Below are 23653 nucleotides of genomic sequence, written 5' to 3' on the forward strand. Positions count from 1 at the left end.
GCTTCTTAACCACTGGACCACCAGGGAAGTCCGACGGAGGTTCATTTCTAAATATCCAACTAATGATGCTTTCATGGCCCATACAGAATCTATCAAACAGTCTCCAGAAGCTCAGGATTCTTCAGCAACAAAATAAAAAGATCAGCACATACAGCATCACCCAGACTGCCAGCAATCCTGACAACTGCCTGAAGGAAGTGGTCCAGGAAAAGAGGGGTGAGAATTTAAAACGTGATCTTAGAGCAAAAGACTGAACATAACCTCATTCTCTAACTGGGAGTGCGCACTTGAAGGGAGTCACATGGAGCTGACCGGATGTATTCGAGGCAGAACTAAGGTCTCCTTTGTATTTTGTGTGTGAGGTTTCTGGGGGTGGGGGTGGTGGAGAGGAGGATAAATACCACGACCACTCTAAAGAAACAAGAAATGTGGACAGTCTAAAGGAGTATCTCAAAGTCAGGTCCGCAGACTCCGCAGAACTCCTGTATCAAAATCACCTCGATAAATGGTTTTTAAAAATGCAGGATTCCGGGTCCTATTCCACAGTTCCAGAATTCCAATCTTTTGGGGCGGGGGGAGGGCTAGCAATCTGCATTTTGGCAAACACCTCTATCTCTACTGCATGTTAAATTTTCAAATCACACACTCAACTACGGTACTGACGGTGGGGCTGATGGGGCAGGAAGAACAGAGAGCGTCTCAAGGGGAGGAGCGACAGGACTGGTCGGCATCTGTCAACTACTCCCTCTACCTGCCGCTCCGTCGCCGCCAATATACGCACTTCGCTCTGGGTCGCCCCCTACTCGTCTCCTTTCAAGGTGAGGAACCTGCCTGCAGAGCAGGCGCGTTCGGCCGGGCCGGGCTAAGAGTGCGTCCAACGCGCGCGCGAGGGCTCCACCGCTCCTTCCCTCTCCGGGGATCTCCGGAGTAGCCCCCACCGCCCTCGGCACAAGAGAATCGGCGAGCTCCGCCGGGCGCCGACCTGTAGCAGGCCTCACCCGCTCTAACACCCCCCACCCCGTCCCATCCCCGCTCCCCACGCCCCTTCCCCAACTCACCAGCGGATGGGCTAGCCACTCTCGGCGCTCGCCTCTCTCCGCCCCGGCCCCACGTGCGCGCGCGCTCGCGTGCTCTGCCCCGGAAGTGCTCGCGCCGCAAGGCCGGAAGTGCGCAGGCAGTGCTCGCGGCGGCGGCGACGGCGGCGGGAGGTTCGGTTGTCGCCCGTTGGCCGCGCGGCGCCGCGCTCGGCGGCCGCCATTGCAGGTCAGGCCGCGGGCAGGGAGCGCGGGAGGCCGCGGGGAGCGAGGGCCGAGCCGGGAATGGGGGCGAGGGTGCGAGGGAGCGGGAAGCTAGGGAGCTGGGGCCGGGCGGGGCACGCGGCTCGAGAAGAAGAATGGCGAGCCGAGGGGCGGGGAGTGGGGGAGCGGCGGGGGGGGGAGGGGAGGCCGGGAAGGGGGAGGGGAGTGGGGAGGGCCGTGCAGAGGTGGGGGGCGACCCAGAGGGGCCCCCTGGTAGGAGGGCCGGGAATTGTGGAGAAGGGAGCAATGTGGAGTCGGAAGGCGGAGGGAAGGAAGGGAGCGAGCAGGGCGGAGCGGGAGAAGGGCGGAAAGAGTGGCCGAGCGCGGGCGGAGGACGGAGAAGGGGGCGGCGCGGGCCGGAACCTCGAGGTATGTGCGGAAAGGGGTTCTTCCCTGGGTGGGGAGGGAACCCAGCACGGGATGCTTGCGAGAGTGGGGTAGAACTGGAACCCAGGAAGTAGCGGGAACATCAGAAAGGGGACTTAGCGGGGGACTGTGAGGTTCCTTCGAGGGGACATTTTAAGTCGTGGGGGAGATGCTGCTGGGAGCGGTAATTGTGAGGGTGGTTGGAAGGAAGAGACAGTCTGGAGAGTGATCCAGCTTCATTTGTGGGCGGAGTGAGAGACGAGAGAAGAGTGGGGTGGAGTCGGGTCCTGGAGGAGAGAAGTACTTAAGAATTGACGGGGGGAAATAGGGAACGATTTGGAAAATGAGGGTGGTAGAGGAGTAACGTTTGAAGACTGATCTTTGGGAGGAGGATGAACGGTTTGGAAAGAGTATTCCGGGGGTGGGGAGTGGAGGAAGGCAGTTTAAAGAGTAGTTCCCTTGGGAGGTAGGAGAAAGGGTTAAACAGCTTGGTAAGCGGTCCTGGAGATAGTCGGGGGTAATTTGTTTGGGGGGGGGAAGAGGGGAAGCGGATGGAGAAGTCCCAGAAAGTGGGCGGGGCTAGAAATAGGAAGTGTTTGTAGCTGAAATTGAAGGGAGGGGAGGGGGTCGGGGAGAGGGTGGAGAAGATGGGGGCTGGTGGGAGGGGAATCCAGTACAGAGGGAGACCTCAAGTAGAGCTATAAAGGAAGGGGCTTTGGGGAAGATAGGGTGCCACAGCAGTAGGAGGAGGAAGGGTAGAAGGGGCCGCAGAGTAGCAGAAGATGCAGAAAACTGGAGTAACTCTGATCGACTGAAGTCATCTTTTCTACCCATTGTCTACAAATACCAGTAATTGATTCCCTCCATCATGGGAATCTTAAAATGTGATGGGAAAGTACCACATGTATGCATAGTGTCCACACACGTTTTTGAACCCACTCTTCACTAATGAAAAGTTTGGAAGCATTCAGTTCCACCTACTCTCCATGGCCCCTTTTTGGAGGAGAGCAAGCTTCTCATTTAGAAACTGGATTTTAGCTCTTAATGACATAACATAAGCCTGTCAAGAGACAAGATCTTCCCTTTGAAACTTAGACTCTCCCAATCAGTCACAAAATCACAACACTGCTAATAAAAATAATGTATTGAGTTGTATATAAAAGTTCCTGAATTGTTCATTTGATGGAAAGACACACAGAGATATAGTTATCATGCTTAGAGGTAAAAAACGTTCCAGAACTTAATCCCAGAAGCAGTTTGGTGAACCCTGACTGCCATATTTGAATTGTTCTCCCATTGTGTAAGCTTGATTTCATTCTGATAACATGCTGCTTTTATAGGATGTTTTAATCCACTATAAACATTAAAATAATAAGTACACAGAGTAGTATAAAGTCATTCTATTGGACATGTACTAAGAAAATGCCATGTTCCTCCAGGTAATCAATAGCTTGACCCTAAAGGTTTACCATGTTAGGCACTGTGCTGAGGACTTTACATTCTAAACTTCATTTAATGCTCACAACCACCCTTTGAGATGGGTTCTCTTTTATGCTCAATTTATTGGTGGAGAAACTGCAACCTGAGATTAAATTACCCCCTGTCATACGCAGGCTAGATAAATGGCAGAATCAGAATCCAGGTCTGATTCAGTTCTCACTGAATCCCTAAACACAAAGAGTAGTTTCTGGGACCGAATAAGAACTCAATAAGTGCTAATTGTTGGCCCAGCAATTTGCAAACATTTTGTGTCATATTTAATTTTTAAAAATAAAAATGAATGTTTTTAAATTAAGAATTGTAAAGTTAAAGCCTTTATTCCGTTTAAAAAGCAACAAGAAAAGATGAAAGGGCCAATGTTTATTACAGCTAAACATTGTTTAGCTGTAATAAAATTTAATTATGTGTAGTTAGGTTAAACCATTGAATCAAAGCCCCTGTTTCAGTGAAAGCTGCATAATCTGTTTAATACGATACATACCATGCTGTCTTCTGCTACATTTTATTTTGGGGGCAGTTAACCATCATGAGGATCATTGCTCATGATGTTCTCTGTAAGACCTTAGTAATATTAACAATTTAACAACTCAGAAACCAATGGATAAGAAATTTTGTAGGAGATTAGATGAATCAGTGACAAAGAATGTGCTCTGTTCTTTTGACTTGTTTTGCCTTACACAGGCAGGAAACGGAGTTTTAGGCTATAGTTTTGAATCCTGGAGGTAACCTTGAGTACATCTCTAGGGATTTCAGAAACCTAAATCTCGTCAGTTGGATATGATGAAAAGCAGGCTCATTTGTTTTGAGCTGCCTACCCAACAGATGTCATAGTTACTTCGGTGGCGAGATATAACATCTTCTTCATAGGTGGTTTATTTGCCATCTTGTGGGAGATGTTATGAGAAAGACTAATGTTTGTAAAGCAAGTTCCTGTACTGATGTCCTGCATGAGAAGGTGCTGTGTGAGAGGACTGCAGGACAGGCCGGATTGTGGAGGAGTTAGAATTCACATTCCCTGTCTACCACTTACTAGCTGTTCCACCAGTTACTTAACCTTTAGCTTCTCTAAGCGTGTTTCCTCACTGTAAAATGGGAGTGATAGTACCTGTATCATAGCATTGTTTTCAGGATGAAAAGGGAGAATCCAGATAAATGTTCAAAAAGGTTTAGCTATGTGAGAAATGAAGCTTTTTGTATTACAAAGATAATGCTCTGCCTGAATTTTTCTTCCTAATTAAGAAATTGTGGTGGCACTTTGATTTTTCAGGTTTTTAATGACTTTCAAAATGACAGTTAAATAAGATGTATCCCAGATTTGGTCTGATTTCAGACAGACCTTTTGAGTTTTGATTAGGGTTCCCATTGTGAGTCTTGGTTGATTCTGAGAATGTGGGTTTCTTTGCTCATCTGTGGTTTGTTCAGGGGTCTTGAAGTCATCTGGACCACTGTCCTGAGAAACAACAGTGTCTTGACTTTACTCAGGATCTCCAAAGTAACTCCAGGTCTCAAGACTGGGGATGATCTGGGGCAACCTCAGATATTTCTAGAAATTTCTTAGATAATATTTCTAGAAATCCTGAAGCCCCCCACAAAGGCTTTTTTTTTTCTTTAAGCGAAAAAATAGTTAAAACATACAAAGTGCTTTTTAAAAAGTTTTGTTTACATAGCTAAAGTCATTTGACTAAGTTAGGAATATAGAACTTATGTGTTTAGTTTGTTTAGCTATGTAAAGGCCCCCCAAAATTGAATAGTAAAACATTTCCCCCTTTTATAAGGGGAGGGGTAGGGAGTCAAAATAATTCATTGCAGGGGAAAGGTGTTAGGATGGTTTTTTCCACACCTTCCTATCTCTCCAAGTCTCCAAGTATGTACTGTAGTTGTGGCCTGTGAGACTCCGCTCTGAAATATATTGAATTTAAACATCTTTTTGAAAAGTGGCATCAGTTCTTCCTGGCTGTACAGGAACTTGGAATTATTATTCTTCAACAAAGACCAGTTAGTTGGTCCTAGCTAAATCTGGGATTAAACTCAAGGCTGTTGAGAGTGAGGTGCTGGGCAGTCTCTTCCAGTGACTCCTTTTAGTGTCATGATTTGATATGGTACATTCATCAAACCGTGCCTTCAGATGTTGCTCTTGATAAAGCTGCAGTTTCTACACAAGCAATACCTTAGAACAAGCACTTAGAAATTGCTGTGCTTATTTTCAAATGTTGGAATGAGTTGAGACTGAAGACTTAGAAATCTTTTTGTTATACGGAAAATTTTCATTATAATGTTACTTGTTATTACTAATAGGATTTGACTTGTATTATACTTCTTCACCTCCTTGTTTTCCTACTGATTTTTTCTGCCTACTTTCAAGGGGATGAGGACAGATTGGGCTGCATGTTCTCATTATCTTTTTTTTTTTTAAGAGGATGTTGGGGGTAGGAGTTCATTTATTTTTGCTGTGTTGGGTCTTCGTTTCTGTGCGAGGGCTTTCTCTAGTTGCGGTGAGCGGGGGCCACTCTTCATCGCGGTGCGTGGGCCTCTCACTATGGCGGTCTCTCTTGTTGTGGAGCACAAGCTCCAGACGCGCAGGCTCAGTAGTTGTGGCTCATGGGCCCAGTTGCTCCGCAGCATGTGGGATCCTCCCAGACCAGGGCTCGAACCCGTGCCCCCCGCATTAGCAGGCAGGCTCCCAACCACTGCGCCACCAGGGAAGCCCCTCATTATCTTTTTTAGTCATCTCCACACTAAGTGAAATACATATTCCCTGTCGCCTCCATCAGGTGTGTTATCAGTGACTTACTCAGGTATACATACCTACTCTTGAGAATAGTTGCCTAGAGCAAGGAGCAAGAAGAAGAATCTGATTCAGCCAATGGGATATTTTAAGGTGCTAAAGTAGAATTTTAAAATTCACGAAAGGGATGCCTTCCCCTACATCACTTACTAACTTGGTAAATACACCCTCATGTACATAAATATAGCTATATCAGTCCACAGGTTCCTGTGAGCTAGACTCTTGTAAGCTGGGTGTGAACTTCATTTGTATTCACATCTCCGGCATCTCATTAGGTCTAGCACAAGTTTTTAGGCCACAGAATTCTTATTTTTACAAGAATTGCTAGATGTCTACCAGTATCAATAGGTGTACTCAGGCAGGGCCTCCTACATAAGTGGATAGAGAGCTGTGTGTGCTCATTGAAGCACAGCGACAAGTATGGAGGTACAGGTACTCTGACCCAGCTATTAGGCATCTGTTTTCCTTTATTCACTTATGCCACCGTTTTTTCTGTTTTTGTTTTTATTTTTTGGCCGCGCCACGCAGCTGGCGGTATCTTAGTTCCCTGACCAGGGATTGAACCCAGGCCCACGGCAGTGAAAGTGGTGAGTCCCAACCACTGGACCACCAGGGAAATCCCTTTAGGCCACTGTTTTGAATTCCTGTTCTGATAGGAGACTGTCGAGGAAATGGGGAATGCACTGAAAATATTTCTACATCCTCTTTGCCTAAACAGTCTGCACATTCCTATCTCAAACATGTGGTCAGAGGTCTTAAAGATTAATCTCCTTCCCTGCCATGATTTTCCTAAAATTTGTATCTGTGTGAACACCCTATTGCTTCTGTGAAACCACCTGTATTTTACACTTACCAAGGAAAATATACTATTTCATCAGTCATCAAAAGCTTATTTACAAGAACTCTTCTCAATCTATATGCATTTATTAACCTTTAGAAACTTCACAACTTCAATTTCAATTATTGAGCCTTTTTTGATTCATGGCTAAAATGTACCTACCATTCTCTGAATTTTACTCACAATTATAGTGTGGAAATGTTGATTTATTTATCCCATTCTTTAAAACATTAGCTATATGTTAGTCTTTAAAGCATTTCCACATTTTTTAAAAAAATTTATTTATTGGCTGCGTCAGGTCTTCGTTGCTGCGCGGGCTTTCTCTAGTTGCAGCGAGTGGGGGCTACTCTTCATTGCGGTGTGTGGGCTTCTTTGTTGCGGAGCATGGGCTCTAGGTGCGCAGGCTTCAGTAGTTGTGGCACGTGGGCTTCAGTAGTTGTGGCTCGTGGGCTCTAGAGCCCAGGCTCAGTAGTTGTGGCGCCCGGGCTTAGTTGCTCTGTGGCATGTGGGATCTTCCCGGACAAGGGCTCGACCCCGTGTCCCCTGCGTTGGCAGGTGGATTCTTAACCACTGCGCCATCAAGGAAGCCCTCCACATATGTTTTATTTGGTCTTCATGATAGTTAAATGAGTCAGACAATCCAGGTTTTAGCCCCACGGTCATTAAGTGACTTGTGTATGATGACACTGAAAGAGTTCCACACTTACAGGCTGGAACCTGAATTTAGGCCTTCTGATTTTTAATTATTAGTCTCTCCTTCAAGAAACCTTGGAAGAATATTAAAAGTGCTTTTGATTGTTCTGTTGATGGTGGAGGTGGGGCCTTCTTATCTGTCAGAAGACCTTTGCCGTCCTGAGCCAGTGTATTACCTGTTGTCAAGCGGTACCACACCTGGTACTGCTACAGCAGGTCTGGCTTATTCAAACATGACTTCTTGATTCAGCTCTTGCTGAATGCATGTACGCAGTGCCTGCCTGATGCCTTCATGCCTTTTTATTCTCACTTGGTTTTCTCCTTTGAGAGGGTATTGATTATGAGTGTAAAGTTGGATGACCTAGGTTCTTGTGTTGGCTCTACCACCTGCTAGCTGTGTGTGTACCACATAAAGCAGATGTATCCCTCAGTAACTTTATCTGCAAAATACAGATAAGTCCCTATCTCAGAGTGGTTGAATGAGATACCACCCATGATATATATGCACAGCATCTGATTCATAGTAAAAATTGAATAAATATTAGCTGCTCTTTATATTTGAATTTGAAGACCACTGATTGACCAACCTCATATTTCCAAAATGTGTTTGGTGCTCAAGAGTAAGAGGTTCCGCTGTCTTACAGGGCTGCCGTGAATATACTTTTCACTGGAGATCCAAAACAAAGATTAACATGTCAGTAAGGAAACCTGTTTAACTTTAAGCAGGTGTTTGCTAATCGTGAGCACAATTATAATTCCTATTAACTTGCTGTTCTACAGTTGGTAAACACTGATCTGATAACCTTCCACTAGGCTCCATCTATTCATTGGAAAGATTTGTACAGAAGCTATAGTTTAGATCCCCCATCCCTCAATCTCCCCATTAATCTATCCTTCTCAGGAAGACAAAGTACAAGAAGCCAGTTGTTTCAGGCAAAAATGTCCCATTTTAACTCATTCTTGTAGAGTGCCGCAAACTTGCCACCAGGTGGTGCCATTGTATAAAACGAAAGTAGATTAAGCGTCAGGGTATCCTTAGTGTCTAAATGATGAAAGATGGGCAAAGTGTTTGATGAGAATCACATCAGAAATCAGCTTACTGTTCACTAAAGTTGTCTGGAAGACCTTTTCCATTCTCTTGGCTTTTAGTTAAAAGAGATCATTTGAACCTTGAAATATAAGATAACCAAAGTGGCAGACATGAAGCTTATGTCATCACCAAAGGAAAAAGTAAAACCTAAAAGAATTCCTTAGTTTTTTAGAACCATGCAGAATGGAAAATATAATATCCTTGAGAAAGGCAAGTTAGCATACTGGCCAAGAGTGTGGGCTCTGCGGTGTATGTGTTGGGTTCAGATCCCGGCTCGTAGACTAGTAGCTATGCGACCTTGAACACAGTTGTGATAACCTATTAACTTTCCACCCTGTAGTTGACCCTTGGTGATCTGAAGCAATTTTATATGTACAATATCAGTTTAAAAATGTTACATGTTATAGAGTTGTTAGGGGATTGAAATTAAATATGTCTAAAGCACTTACAAAAGTGCCTAGCACACAGTAAGTGACAAATGTTAGCTATTGTTATTATCCTAAAGAAATTTTTTTTTTCTACAGCTTATTTTCAGTTGCTTTTTAAAGACGGGAAGCTCATGGTGCAGATCATTATTTCCAGGTGAGTACCTTTTGAGACTTTTTTTAATTTAGCTTGAATGATTAGAGCTATATAGGTTTGAAATTTCCCTGGAAGAATTGGGGTCCTTAGGTGCGTCTTGCACAAATCCTTGCATTTCAATTTCTAGTTCAGTGTCTAGCACTGCCCAGTTTCCCAAGAATTCGTGCTCAGCAAAGAGATCTCTTGGGCCTTGAATGGTGGTGTAGGACACTATTATTCATCCTTCACCCCTCCAAAATATTGTAACCGCCAGCCCTTTGCTTGCAGTGCTGGGGCTGGAGGCCTGGCAGAATGGGTGCTGATGGAGCTACAGGGGGAGATCGAGGCTCGCTACAGCACTGGATTAGCTGGAAACCTCCTGGGAGACCTACATTACACCACTGAGGTGAGGGGACTTTTCTTTCCCTGCCTAATGCTTCAGGAAAGCAAGCTACACCAAGGTGGTGCTCCCAGGACCCAGAGTGAGGACTGCCCTCAGGTTTGTTATTCAAGGTCTAGCTAAGCCATTGCTTGTTCTCCCCCCACCTCTGCAGTAGCAGGGAAATTTAGCTTTGGGGAATCTGGAAAGGTCACAGTTCTAAAAGTAGAAATTCTCTTACTTGGGGCTAGAAAGAGTAAAAAGGATATGAGGGTGGGTTGTCCTTTGTGGCTTCTCAGCAGTGGTTGAGGGAGTGGAGGTGCCAGCATTGCCTCCCAAGAGCATCTCTAGAAGGCACCTGAATGTTACGACCTTGCCCTGAACCTCAGGCATCTCATTCTTGTTCTGCCAAAGGGAATCCCTGTGCTGATCGTGGGGCATCATATCCTGTATGGGAAAATCATCCATCTGGAGAAACCTTTTGCCGTCCTTGTTAAACACACTCCCGGGGAGCAGGACTGTGATGACCTTGACTGCAGGAGTGGCACCCAGTACGTGGTAACAGCACTCATCAAAAACAAGATCCTTTTCAAAACTCGCCCCAAGCCCATTATCACCAACGTCCCCAAGAAAGTATGAAAGAACCCCGGATTTTCCCTAGAGAGCGGCCAACTCCTTGGACTCGTGCTCCGCTGCCACCTCGAGGACGAATGGACAGTTCCCTGGGACCACAAGGGGGTCCTGCTTTAAACACAGGCCACCCTCTGGGTATGAACTCAGATCCCTTCCTTATGGCAACCGGCTCTCTTGGTGGAAATTTGGCCCCGTTTCCAAGGAACCCGTCTCCTTTTCCAACTTCATCAGGCTCATTGGCTTCAAATCCAGCACCTTTCCCTGCTGGTGCTCGTGACCCAAGCATGGCTTCTTTTCCAAGAGGGATGAATCCCACTGGCACAGGTGCAGTTTCTTTCCCAAGGCCGGGTGGTCTCTTGGGCCCAAGCCCAGGGTCAGCTCTAAATCCTAGAGCAGGGGCTCTTCCAGGCCCAGGGCCTCTGTCTAACCCAAGGTTAGGGGGTCTCCCAGGGCCAGGTCCTATGTCCAACCCAAGGCCAGGTGGTCTTCTGGGAACAGGTCCTGACCCCAGAAGTGGTGGCCCCATGGGCCCTGGATCTGGACCCAACCTGAGAGCAGGTGTCCTGTTGACTTCTGGGAATGGTCCTCCCAATCCTAGGCCCGTTGGCCTGGGCCCCGGACCAAGTCCCAATCTGAGATCAGGCTTTGTAGGTACAAACCCTGCCCCGAGGTCAGGTATGTTTCCAGGCCCTGGCCTTGGGCCCAACCCAAGGTCAAGTGGCCTGGGCCCAGGCCTTGGGCCTAACCCAAGGGCAGGTAGCCTGGCTCCAAGCCCTAATTTGGACACCAGAGCAGGTGGCCTCTTGGGCACAGGATCTGGTCTTAACTTAAGAATGGCTGGACCTCAAAGCCTAGATCTTGCACCCATTCTAAGAGCAGCAGGTCTTTTAGGAGCAAATTCAGCTGCTTTCTCACAGTCTTCTGGAAACATGGGCACAAGCCCATCTTCCATGGCCAGAATACCTGGCCCCATAGGCCCAAACTCGGGTCCTGGCTCTCGGGGAATTGGCCTTCCGGGGCCAAATCCATCTCCCATGTCGAGGGCTCCTGGCCCCATTGGCCCTAATTCAGCTCATTTTTCAAGGCCCGCTGGCCCCATGGGAGTAAATGCTAATCCTTTTCCAAGGGGGACAGGTTCAGGGGGATTGAACCCAGCTGCTTTCTCTCAGTCTTCTAACACATTGGCTTCAAACCCAGTTAACTTCCAGAGGTCTGCTGGCCTCCAGGGCTCAAGTCCGGCAATTTTCCCAAGAGCCTCCGGGCCACTAGGCTCCAACCCAGCTAACTTTCCAAGGGCCACTGGTTTACAGGGTCCAAGTCCAGCTACCTTCCCAAGGTCTACTGGCCCATTAGGTCCTGGTCAGGTTACTTTCCCCAGGTCAGCTCCTGGGCCCCTAGGCTCTTCGCCAGCAGGCCCGGTGGGTATCAACCCAGCTCCTTTTGCAAGGCCAACTGGGACCCTGGGTCTAAACCCAGCTTCCTTTCCAAGGATGAATGGCCCTGTAAGCAAGACTTTGGTCCCATTTCCTAGAGTGGGGAGCCTCCCTGGCACCAACCCAGCTGCTTTCCCCAGACCAGGGGGTCCAATGGCTGCAATGTACCCAAATGGAATGTTACCCCCTTAAACACCATTTTCTCTCCAGGACCACCCTGGTTTCCAGGCACTGTGGTTCTGGGCAGGGGCTGTGTTTTAGGTGAAAGGGTAGATATGGAGCTACAGTCTGAAGTACATAGCTGGGGCTCAAATTCAAATGAGCCTTTCCCGCCCCCCCCCCCCCCCGCGTCTTTCTTGACTGAAGGTGAAATGTTATCTGTGGGACATGGACTTTGGCAGGTGGGAATGATCCCGCCTTGCGAGAAGGAATCTCCAGCCTTCCAGAAGCCTGCTGTGCTTTTGTCCCACAGCTTTCTGCCCCTTGTTTCTTACTAGTTTCTTGAATTGTTCTTGTGGACTTTTCCTCAGGGATACATTGGCCTGCAGGTTCCAATTCATATGCGCTCCCCTGCTCACCACCGGAGAATCAGCTCACTGCTGTCTAGAAATGTTGCGTTGGTGAGCGGACCATGCTTCAGCAGCGCTGACCTGGTCACCCTCTACTGCCATACCTTCCCCTGGGGGCTGGAACACAGAACAGGGAAGTGCAGCCACTTCAGAGAGCCACCAAATTTCTGCTGGCCTGACCGGGCCTGTTTAGAGAAGGCCAGGATCAAGGCTCCACTGCTCATCCCGCTCCCTCTCCACTGGTACTCCCAATCAGAGAACCTCAAAATTAAACTGACGTGGATGGGGTTATGGGAATTGGGGTGGGGGTGGGGGGAGTGAAGGGGAGAAATCACTGTGCTTCGTTCAGCCTGATGTGAAAGGATGGTGTTTTCCTGCATTGTACCTTTTCTTACTGTTTCTTTAATAAATGGGATGAGAGGGCTATTGATTTCACTCCCTTTTTATTACCTGTTCCACAGGGAAGGAAGTTTACCCACTGCTTTTCATTGTTTCAGCTTGGCCACAGTCCTACATTACCTTCCAGATAATGACATTTTCAAGGAGGAAGCAAGCTTTGGTTTTTAGCCTTAGCTGGTTAACTAGGGCTCACTCACTGGCTCGTAATTTCACCAAAGACCCCGTCCACTCTCTACAATAAAAAAATTAAGCCACCATAGGTGTGCAGTTATCAAGGTAGACCTACTGTATTCCCCAGGTCCAGAGGCAGCTGTGACAACTTACCTGCTTCTGAGTTCCAGTGGAATTTCCTCGGCAAAACTAGTTCTTCCTCGAGTACCAATCTTGAAACTGGAATAAAGAGCTAGCTTTTGTTAAGTACAAAGAGGGAGGGAGGAGCTCAGAGGTACCAGCATTATGTGAGAATCTTTATTTTGACAAATAAGTGAAGTATAAAAAATTTGACCTGAAAGTAGAAAAAAAAAAAAAAACAAAAAAAGTAAAAATAAATATGTTTACAAATTATTGTAGAAATAATACAAAAGAGGATTAAAATTCTCACTGAGGAAAACCCAAAATGTGTCCAATTGTATAAAGGCTCTTCCCTTACAAGAAACGGGAATAAAGCTGAAGACCCAGTTTGGTTTCGCTGCTGAAAAATGTACAAAATAACTTAGAAAAACCAGTTGAGGTCAAACGTTGTGGGCCCATTACTTGTACCTGCCTACTCTTGATCTGGAGAAAGTTGATTGTCACAGAGCAAGGCAGAGCTGATGGTAGGACAGCCAAGAGTTCTCCATCTGGGAGTCCATCCTACATAACCTTCAAGTAAAAGCTGAAGAAAAACAAGCCCTTAGTGAAGTCTGCGCTCTGCAGTTGGCTGACCGGATTTCTTCCATTGTAGTGCTCAAAATAGTTTACTTCTTGGCCAGCAAAAACATGGAAGAGCCTGGAACAACTGCCTTCAGCAAACGCCTGCCGCCTCTTCCCAGCCTTCATGGATTAGGCCTGATGTCAACCAGCAGTCGTCTTCTTACAAACTCAAGGTCTGTGTGATGCATCAGTGTTCGCTGCAGCTGGAAGACCCCCGAGTTCATGGGAGATGAAGCACCAGGGTTTGCCAGTCTGGCTCAGAGCACACTTTGTTCCTTCGTAGGAAGCACCTGGGCACACTAGAGGCTTGCCCCGTCGACTACTGTCCACCTTAGTGCTGGTTCTGAGGGCTCAGCAGGCCCCTCTGAGGGTGGATGTTTGGCGAGAAAGCACACTTGAGCAAGCAACCTTTAAGTCAAAGGCTTAGTCAATATCCCAGTTTTCAAATCCAAGAGCTCAGAACAGTCTGTGGATTGCAGATCTGTAGAAAATGGCCTTCCCTCACTCCCCCTCCAAAAAAGAGGGAAATCAAACAGCCTCGAGAGGCGTGAGGGAAGAGAAGAACCTTAGGATTTAGATACCAATTCCATCTCCTAGTTTGGTTTCTGGACAGAAGCAAGCAAATGCAGTAGTGACTATCCACAACTTGGCTGTAAGAATTCCCTGGAGAAGCCACTGAGGAGAATGGACAGTTTCAACGATGACCAGCTTGGATTGAGGGTTCCCTTAGGGAACACTGAAAAGCTTTCCATTAGAGGTGATTGTCAACAACCGTAGCCTGAACGTCATGGGTACTGCTCATCTGCCAAGGAATCTGTCCAGGCAGTTCCAGGACTGTAGACAGTGTGGTCAGAGGCTCCTAATAGCTTTTCCCCACGTGCTGAGGGCAGGCTTGCCTATTGCAGAGGGGCCCGTGAGAGTCCAGGCTCTGTGTCACTCGCCACCTTGAAAAACTTACCCGATGAGGAGGAGGGTGGAACAGGTGACTATCACTGTGAAGTGAAGCGAAGCGAAGTGAGGAGGCTGTCTTAGACTCAGTCAGAGCTGAATTTGAGAGCGGAATTCAGGAGTATACAGGTTGAAATACCCAAGCCCTCACTTCCTTTCTGAGCATGTTGGGGTTTAATCTTCCTGGTAGATGACGAAAACATTTTACCTCCTCAGCAGAGATCACAGACAAGACAATCTAGATATGTGGGCAATTTCCAGGTAGAATACATTCAGCTCAAGGCCTCCATAGAGCCTTGAGCTATGGCCTTTAGCACCACCACCACCGTTTGTTCCTCCTGGCAAACTTTCCTTTTTAACATATATATACACACACTTCACACTTAAAACCAGTCCAGTGCTAACTCCCTGCTAGTCTGGCTCATCCTTGGGATGTTGAGATGTGGAATGCAGTACTTCACATAAGGAAGCACCATTCCTGGACCCTGTTTTCTGATGCCCAAAGATCAGGCTTCTGGGCTTTGTATTTCAGGCACAATCTTATTGCATTGATAACTAGAAAGAGGCGGGGACACGTTACTAGCTGGCCCAGATCTCTCAGAAATTCTCCCACCACCTCTGATTTTGTTCAGGTGGGCTAAGAGAACCGCTTCCCACGGGCCCTCCTTGCTTACCCGTCAGAAGCTGCCACTAAATGGAACTTATTGTTTGGTTTAGCACACTTCTGAGTTCCCTCTGGATCTCAGGGGAGGAAGTGGAATGTTGCCCAGAGGGCACTGTGTGCACAGAAGCGAGCAGACAGGCGGCCTGAAAACATACATGCCTCCTCCATCACCCTGAGCTGGACTTGCCTCCTCTAAGCAGAGCTGGCCCAGGCCATACTACAGTCACCATTCTTTGCACTTCACATTTGTCCTTTGGACCATTAAAAAACTAAAACAGCACTCCCTCCTCCCTCCCACCCCATCCTCTCCATTCCCCTTCCCTCCCTTACCCATTGCACTTTTCCCGCTCTGCTTGAGGGCTACGTCACACCTCAGCAAAAGCTAAGCTATACTGCTCTGGCTTCTTCCCGCATCGCCGGGCAATGATGGCCAGATACAACATGAGGAGGGCCACCCAGTAGCAGCCGTACAGGATGGCCCCAGAGACAAGGAAGGCTAGCTCCGTCTCACTGAACAGATCCTGGCAGTAAGCTGTGTAGGCCAGCCCCCCAAGGAGGACTGCCACCCAGATGGACACAGGGATGAGGCCAATGAAGTTCACCACAATGGTTTTTCGGCCAGAGGTACCCCAGCCAGACTTGTTGATGGTAGCAATGGCAAAGATCTTGGCTGGCAGGAGGCTGGACATATAGAGAAGGGAGTATAGTGACATGAAGATCATCTCTGCATTGCCCCGAAGGAAGCAGGCGTATGTAGCCTTGATAATGCCCACCAGCTGCACTGTCAGCAGGAAGAGAAGAATGTTCCAGATGCGGCCACGGTAGAAAAGCTGTATGACTGTGGCGATAAGGAAGAAGGGGAAGAAACCCGTGACCACTGATTCGTAGGTCATCCAGAGGTGGTGCTTGTGGAACCACAGAGAGTTGTAGAGCCACTCGCGGAAGTAAGACTTGCTCCAGCGGGTCTGCTGGTTAAGCCACCGGAGGTACTTGGTGGGGGTCTCTGTGAGGCATTTAGAGCGAGCTGTATACTTAGTCCTGTAGCCGAGACTCAGGACTCGGTTGGTGAGGTGCCGGTCATCCCCAAAGCTGCACTTGCTGCCTAGGAACTTCTGATGGTACCAGTCCTCCAAGAATTGCTGAAGGAGGCTGTTACGGTACATGCCCAAGGGCCCGCTAATGCACTGCACACAGCCAAAGTAGGACTGGCAAGCCCGCTCCACGTTGAAGGCCATCCAGTACCGCACACTGCTCAGGAAGGAGATCCATGAATCGTATTTGTTGAGGATCTGCAAGGGAACCAGAGATGCTGGGCCTCCTTGCCTGAGGACATGAGCCCCAGGAGACAGACACCAGAGACCATGAGGCCTCCCTACACCCCAAGTGCTGGAGCCCATTGCTCCAGTTCCTGGCCGCGAGTCCTCGCCCAGCCAGAGCTGGGAAACCAGAGGCTCAGAGGAAGCGACCACACCCAGTCACTCTCCCCGGCACCAGCCCCACCTCTCCTCCGTGTCATCTGCACCGACTGTCCCAATGAAGTTGCTCTAGCAGTTAAAGCCACCTTCAATCTCAGGAGGCAGCCTGTGGTGGTGGCCAAGAGAAAGGCTTGAGAAAGAAGCACACACCCCAGCCACCCATCCTGACCCTTTCTGCAGTTGGAAAGCTTCTTGGGAAGACATGGTATGTTGCCAGCAGTACCCCTGGAAGAAGATCTGACCCTTTATTTGTACCATACTGCCCGGAGCTCTTCAGTGCAACGTCCCTAAGAGCAAGGGTTTCTCAGGGGTCTAACTTTGGAGTTGCTTGGTGCACCACTGGCCAAAAAGAAAGCCCCCTCCAGGATGGATGGCCTCAGAACATTGTGCCCCTCCCAGCAGCATAGGCTCTCTATATACCTGTTAAGTAATTTCTCCCCACTTAAAAGAACAGGAAAGGGGTTGGGTAGCAGATGAGCCCTTTGATACCACTGAAAACTGTCAAAGAGGAAACACCCCTCCAAAACACTAGGAAGTCAAGATGTCCATTCCTAAGCATATCCAATTAGATTAAGAAGCAGAAAGAATCCAGACACCCCCCCGCCCAGGAATCCTTGGTTACTTCTTACTTGGACATCTCCCCCGACTCCTCCTACTTGGGGGTCCTCCTCCAGGACTCGAAGCATTTCAATTGTGCAGGCTGGATCCAGCACAGTGTCAGAGTCACACACCTGCAGAAGGAATGCACTATCAGTCCATTTCGACCTCAGGTACACACACACACACACACACACACCTTTCACATGATACACTTCAAGCTACTAGCAGAGAAGTCTATGCCAAATAGAAAGGGTGAAATGAATAACAAAGGAAAGTAAGAAAACGAGTTCAGGTACCAGGCTTGATAGCCACTAGACCGAGAGATCTCCAGGAGACTTTCCGTGCTGGGCCCAGAAAGGGAGAAGTGCTTAGCACTGGAGAAATCTTTAGCCCCTTACAGAGCCAGCCTCCTCAGAAGTGGTCTTAAAATATTTCTCAAAATAGTATTTCTCTTCAAAAAGTCATTGAAATCAGATGACAAGCATTGTGGCTAGACCAGGGCCAGCAGACATTTCTCAGAAGGCCAAGAAATGGCTCCTGCCAGAGGCTACTGCCCAAAGCTTGCTCATAGGATTATTAAGAACAGGGTCTTCCCTGTTTCAGCCTCTGGCCTCTTAGACAACCAGCCTAAGTGGAGGATGTATTTAGCCCAGTCACAGGACCTCTAATGAGGCTTCCAGGCCTTTTGTGTTCTGTTGGCCAAGTCTCCCAGATCGGGGCATGGCATGGCCAGGGGCTGCTCTCATGTAGATTCTACTCTGGATGGGCCTGGAAGCTGGCACCAGCTACCTCCAATCAGGACCTGGATCAAATCCTGCCCACCTGCCCGCCTTTCCTAGGGAGACTCCTGGTTTATTTCTAACAGGTGGCCTGTTATTGTTATTAGTTGAACCTGGGCTACGAACACTTACTCTGGTGGCTGACTCCTTCTTTGTTTTCTAGAAAATTGAGATACAAAAAGCCCAGATAACCAGAGTAGAGGAATTGGTTTCCTGACCCCTGAGAGAGCAAAGAACAGTATCCACAGATAAGCCCAAACCCTGTTCTGCAAAAGCCTAAAATCCTTTTACTAAAGTTGCTGAGGACCTATTAGCCTTCAGGAAGGGGGCCACCCTCTACACTCCAATCCTATGCTTTCTCTCTCCACGTTGGAAGACTCAGTGGCCATAGACAAGCAGCAGAAAGCAGAGGGGGAACCAGGCAGAGTCATCACAGCCACTCCCTCCTACCTGCACAATGACACATCCTTACAATCCTGGCCCAGACTGGGAAGGCCCTAGGGAGCCTCAGGCCACTCCCAGAGCCCCCTCAGCTTACAGGCCAAGCTTCCCAGGGCTGCTGGTCTCAAGACTACTTCCTGCCATGACCCTACCTCATTCCTCACACTGCTTGGCTTCCCTCACCCCAGGGAGGTCTTTCCAGCTGAGCAAGGTTAGGAAAGTTAGAGCTCTTGGCTGCCTGAGTTTCCCCACTGGCTGGAGCAGGGTTATCTCCCGAAGAGGGAAAGACACCTTCAGCAGGGCTCATGAAGACAGGCAGAAACCCAGAGTGTTTAATGACTGGCGCCCAGGGCTGCCCCAAGTAGTGAGCCCAGAGCCTTCAAGAGAAAGGCTGGCTCAGGTGCATGAGCCTATCTGCTGATCCACCAGAGCACAGAGGAAAGGAAGAGGTGTGGTAGAGCAGGTTTGGGGGGATCCTGTGCTTCAAGGGAGTAGATGACAGAGTCACCACAGCTTGAGCACGTGCCAGGAGGGCTCAAGGGCTTTTTCTAAATCTTCTGAGTCCCCAGACAAGTCTCAAAGGCCCCTTGACCCTAGGTGAACTGCAGAATCAAGAACTGTCTCACATCCCTCCCTCTCCAAGGCTGAGGAGGTCCTTGGGCCTAAGAAGACAGAAAAAGACAAATACGCTAACTCTCACTGCAACTTTCTAAACAGCCAGAAACAAAAAATCTGTGGCAAGCTAATTTTAGGTGGGTAAAGAAAATTTGAATATTGGAGTATGCAACATGCTGTCAGCAAGACTGCTGGCACGTAGGTGGGCTACCGCAGCAGCCACTATCCATTCAGGCGACAGAGAAGGGCAGGAACAGAGGAGTGGACAGTGGATGCTGTACCAGAAATCTGGGGTCCTGGGTGTCAGTTTCTACTTGGTACTGAAATGCATGACCTTTCATCAGTTTTCTCTAGGTTCTGTTATTTGAAAATTGGAGCAGGGGACTTCCCTGGTGGTGCAGTGGTTAAGAGTCCACCTGCCAATGCAGGGGACGTGGGTTCGAGCCCTGGTCCGGGAAGATCCCACATGCCGCGGAGCAACTAAGCCCGTGTGCCACAACTACTGAGCCTGTGCTCTAGAGACCACGAGCCACAACTACTGAGCCTGAGTGCCACAACTACTGAAGCCTGCACGCCTACAGCCCACGCTGCTCAACAAGAGAAGCCACCACAATGAGAAGCCCATGCACCACAATGACCCAACATAGCCAAAAATAAAATTAATTTAAAAAAGGAAAAGAAAATTGGAGCAATGTTAACCTTGTCAGCATAATAAAATTTCCAGGCTGGTGTCAATGCCTGCTTTGGCTGGAAGCTAGGCAGGGTCTGTTCAGGGTCCTGGCCCTGCCAAGACGGCTGCAGAATCGGGGTGGGGGATGATTTGCACGTGTCCCTCCACCTCACAGATAAGAACTTGACACCGGAAAGAGTTGGACGTTTTAGCCCATAACTGAAACGATTTGAGTGCTTGGCAGCATGATTTTTTTTGCTCTTCCCCACACTTCTTCATGAAGAGGCTCATCCCCATGTTGCCAGTATTGAGGCAGTATCGCACAGCGGACAAGGACAGACTGCCGAGGCTCAACTCCTGGCTCTGCACCTTACTGCCATGTGACATTAGGCAAGTTACTTAGCCTCTCTGTGCTTCAGGCTCAGTTTCTGTAAGTGGAAATAATAATAGTACCTATCTCCTAGGAGTATTACGAGGATTAAAAGAACTAAAATGTATGAAGTGCCTACAACAGTGTCTGGTATAAGTAAATGCTATACACTTTACACCTGTTTGCTATTATTGGGCTACCAATTCATAGACCTGCCCAGAGTCACAGAGCTAAGTAACAGCAGAACCAGGATTCCCTCCCAGGTCTTTTTAACCCCAGGACTGCTATTGAGAACCATGGTGCCTACTGCCTTCTTAAGTGCAGAGGAGGAATGTGCACAACACAAAGGACCTAGACTGGACCTAAAAGTCCCCAGGAGAGTATGCCTGCCTGGCTGGACACATCCACATGTCCACATACACCTAGGGAGGCACGCTTACCTGGATGTAGTCCACTGAATCACCAAGAGCCTTGAAGGCCGTGTACATGACCTCTCGCTTGCCTCCCCACTTCTGCATGATGCATGAGAAGGTGCTGGCCTGCACCACGTTGCGCACGCGGTCCATGCCCTCCTGAAGGCTGGCCTCCGTCTCACCCTCACCCGCCTCATGGAAGTTGCTGCGCCACACAAAGAAGCCGGCTTGCTCGGTGCCACCTAGCACCTCATGGAAGATGTCCAGCATGTAGGCATCCTCCTGGCGATTGCCATCTACCACCATGACCACCTTGAGGTCGGGGAAGGCGATGCGCTGGGCTGAGCGCAGGCACTTGCGCAAGTAGTCGGGGTCCTCCTGGTATGCAGCGATGCAGAGCGCCACAGAGCGCCGCAGCGGGGAGGGCAGCTTCAGTGGCCGGCCTGCCCGCCGCATGCGCCGGTGCTCCAGGAAGGCAAACAGGCTCTGGATGAGCAGGTGCAGACCCAGGATGGCACCGTACAGCCCGAAGGACAGGTAGTGTTTTTCTGTGTGGATGAACTGGTAGCCTGTCACATAAGCTGCCAGGATGCCACCCAGCACTGCCAGGGCAAACAGGCTGGTGCCCACCACACGAAGGGCTGTTGTCAGCTGCACCGGCATCTGGTGGGAGAAGGTGGGAGATGTGGGTCAGGCGAAGGCAGCATCCCTGGTCAATGGCAGTGGGGGCATTTTCTCTGGGCCTGGCCCAGAACCGGGAAAATGACCCACTAATAAAAACAATTACCATTTATTGAGCATGACTAAGACTGTAGACTCAGAAGCCAGACTACTGGTGTTCAAATCCCAGCTCTGACACTATCTGTGTGACTGTGTTCTACCCCTTAGTTAATTCATCTGTAAAATGTGGGTTGCAGCACTAACTTCCTAGCATCTTTAAGGATTAAATGGGTTACATATGTAAAGCACTTAAAGTAGCATTTATTATTGTTAGACAAACCAAAGCCAGAGAGAGCTGTGTGATACCTAGCTGGTGGCAGAACTGGGATCTGCCTGACCCAAAGCTCTCATAGGCAAGCTTCAGTAGGGGTGAGCCTGAGGCCAGAGGAAGCTCTGAGCACCTGAGGGGCCAGGAAGAAGGATGCGGGGGGTGGGGGGGCAGGGGCAGGTAGGCAGCCTCTACCTGGCCTATACCCACTAGGGGATTACACCAATGAGGCCCATGAAGAAAGTGGGGAAGGAAAAGATAGGAAACAAAGAGATGCCAGAGGAAAAAAAGAAGGAAACAGCTTCCCTTTCTCAAAACAGCTAAATTGGTAAGAGAAACTTCCCCTATGTTCTCTGCTTTCTCATCTTTTTCTCATTTGAGAGGCAGGGAAGAAAGGGAAAGCAATCAGGAAAAGCAGACAAGGTTGAGAAGAGGAAATGAGCGCTGGGGTGTGGACGGCCGTCCTGGAAGCCCAGCACTGGGACACCAGAGGGAACTGCAGCCACCACTGCAGCAGCCTGGGAGGGGTGGCTGCCTGGGAAGCCCCATCTACTTGGTCCTAGCTCCCACATAGAATCTCTGTCCACGTCCCCCTGCCGCACCACTCCTGGAAATGCTGCCAGGTTTTGTTTGCAACCAAGTCAGGGCTTCTAGCATCTGCCCAATTGGAAATAGCTTTTTTAATGAAAAGAGCCTAGCACTCGGAACCAGAAGTCTTGTGCTTGAGACAGCTCTACTACCTCCTGGCTGCCTGACCTTGCCCAAATTCTCTGGGACTTAGCATCCCCCTCAGGAGGGATTCCAATGGTTTCTTGCTCCATAGGTCTCAGGTAAATCATTTTACTGATTAGTAGCCCTGAAAGATTACCCAAGTCAGGAGGTGGATGCGGATGGGAGAAGGCTGATGAGGCCAGCTCCCTGCCCTCCATTCTGAGGCCTTCTCCCCATCTCCCCTCCTTGCCACCTGCCTGATCTGGAGAATCCTGTTTCCTCCACCACCACCACCACCCACCCTTTACAGACAATGAGGTCTCACTTCCAAGCTTGCTCCAAGTCTACGTCTCACTAAACCCAACTCCTGACCCCCACCTCAACACAAACACACTTTCTTGCCGGGGGTCTGTTCCCCTGCCACCTCTCACATAGGAGGGGTGAGGAACACGCAGTTAGTGCCTCAATCAGCCGGAGACTCAGGCCTCAGCATTCCAGCAGCTTCGGTCCGGAAAGTACTGTTGGCAGCCTCGCCTCTCCGGGAAGCGCGGCCTCCGGGCGCTCTGCCCCGCCATCCCGGGGAGCCTGCCGCGTACTTCCTCTGCAGGACTCCCGTCCTTCCTTCTCTCCCCCGCCCCCCCCCCCCCCAGCCCGCGGCCGTCGCACGCGCTTGCGGCCCAGGGGTCCCTAGGCCCTGCATCCACCGCCCAGGAGCGCCCCCGCCCCCTCTAGAGCTCGCATGCCATGGGGGCGCTGCGGGCACTACTGCCCGCCTGCGCTCTGGGAAAGGGCAGGGGGCGCCGAGGCCAACCCAGCGACCTGCCGGGCGCTGGCGCCCCGCCTCGGTGCAGTGCCGGAGGCGGTGCCCACCAGGTTAACGCAGCCAGGAAGACACTGGCCAGGCTTCTCGCCCACGCCAGAGCCTCGCCTTCTGGCGAAGGCGGTGCCGGCCACACCCACGTGCGGGTTTCCCACGACCCAGCCTGGAAGGAACGGAAAACCCAAGGAATCAGTCGACCCAGGCCTCACTCATCTCCTCGGGGGCCCCAGCTACCTTGGCAAAGTGTGCCTGCAGACAAAGACGGCGTCCCCGGTGTCGCCGGCCCCCTCCTTTCCCAGGCGGGACACCCTCCTCCCCTGCTCAGGAAGTGGAGACATTACCTCGGCACCCCTACGCCACAGAGGACCCAAGAAGGTCCCGCAGCTGGAGACCCCACGTGCAATCAGGCGCTGGTGCGGGGCTCTGCCTCAGGTGGCCCTGCCCAGACAGGGGGCCGTGTCACCCCCAAGCCGGCGGAGGGAGCCTCTTGCCCCCCATACCCTTCGCTCGGAAGGGATCAACGAGAGCTCGGCCCCGGTAGGCTAACGCGCACCCGGCTTCAAGGGCAAGAGGTTGGGGGCGCTCCCTAAGCCCTCCCCCCACCCCCAGAGATGAGGGAAAGAGGAAAACCCCAGACAAGGATGCACGCCGCCAATCTACTCCCGACACTTTGCGGGGCTGCCCAGTCTGCAGCCTCTCCAGC

The 23653-nt window shown here is 49.7% G+C and overlaps 4 protein-coding genes across 5 annotated transcripts in view; 2 read left to right on the forward strand and 2 right to left on the reverse strand.

Moving 5' to 3' along the window:
- Nucleotides 1-1103, reverse strand: part of UTP4 (UTP4 small subunit processome component) — a 30257-nt gene extending 29154 nt beyond the window's left edge. Inside the window, exon 1 of the mRNA XM_082862941.1 lies at nt 1059-1103. The gene's annotated coding sequence lies outside the window, so the exon portion shown is untranslated. The remainder of the gene's footprint in view (nt 1-1058) is intronic.
- Nucleotides 1104-1179: 76 nt separating this feature from the next.
- Nucleotides 1180-10149, forward strand: CHTF8 (chromosome transmission fidelity factor 8; the record flags this gene model as incomplete). The annotated part of the gene is made up of 4 exons (XM_082862946.1): nt 1180-1263; nt 9095-9152; nt 9420-9537; nt 9925-10149. Exons 2-4 carry the CDS (start codon nt 9130-9132, stop codon nt 10147-10149), a joined length of 366 nt encoding a protein of 121 aa, XP_082719072.1. The 5' UTR covers nt 1180-1263; nt 9095-9129.
- Nucleotides 10146-11779, forward strand: DERPC (DERPC proline and glycine rich nuclear protein; the record flags this gene model as incomplete). Its single annotated transcript, XM_082862943.1, has 1 exon — nt 10146-11779. The coding sequence occupies one exon, from the start codon at nt 10146-10148 to the stop codon at nt 11766-11768; it is 1623 nt and encodes a 540-aa protein (XP_082719069.1). The 3' UTR covers nt 11769-11779.
- A 390-nt stretch (nt 11780-12169) lies between these two features.
- HAS3 (hyaluronan synthase 3) lies at nt 12170-21094 on the reverse strand (the record flags this gene model as incomplete). 2 transcript variants are annotated; one of them, XM_082862945.1, is made up of 3 exons in its annotated part: nt 12170-12262; nt 17173-17274; nt 20459-21094. In XM_082862945.1, 3 exons carry the CDS (start codon nt 21092-21094, stop codon nt 12170-12172), a joined length of 831 nt encoding a protein of 276 aa, XP_082719071.1. The 2 variants fall into 2 exon arrangements, with proteins under 2 accessions (XP_082719071.1, XP_082719070.1); XM_082862944.1 differs by lacking the exon at nt 12170-12262 and adding an exon at nt 15434-16357.
- Nucleotides 21095-23653: the final 2559 nt, after the last annotated feature.

This window comes from Leucopleurus acutus (assembly GCF_964270905.1).
Source record: "Leucopleurus acutus genome assembly, chromosome: 20".
In the NCBI taxonomy this organism is placed as follows: Eukaryota; Metazoa; Chordata; class Mammalia; order Artiodactyla; family Delphinidae; genus Leucopleurus; species Leucopleurus acutus.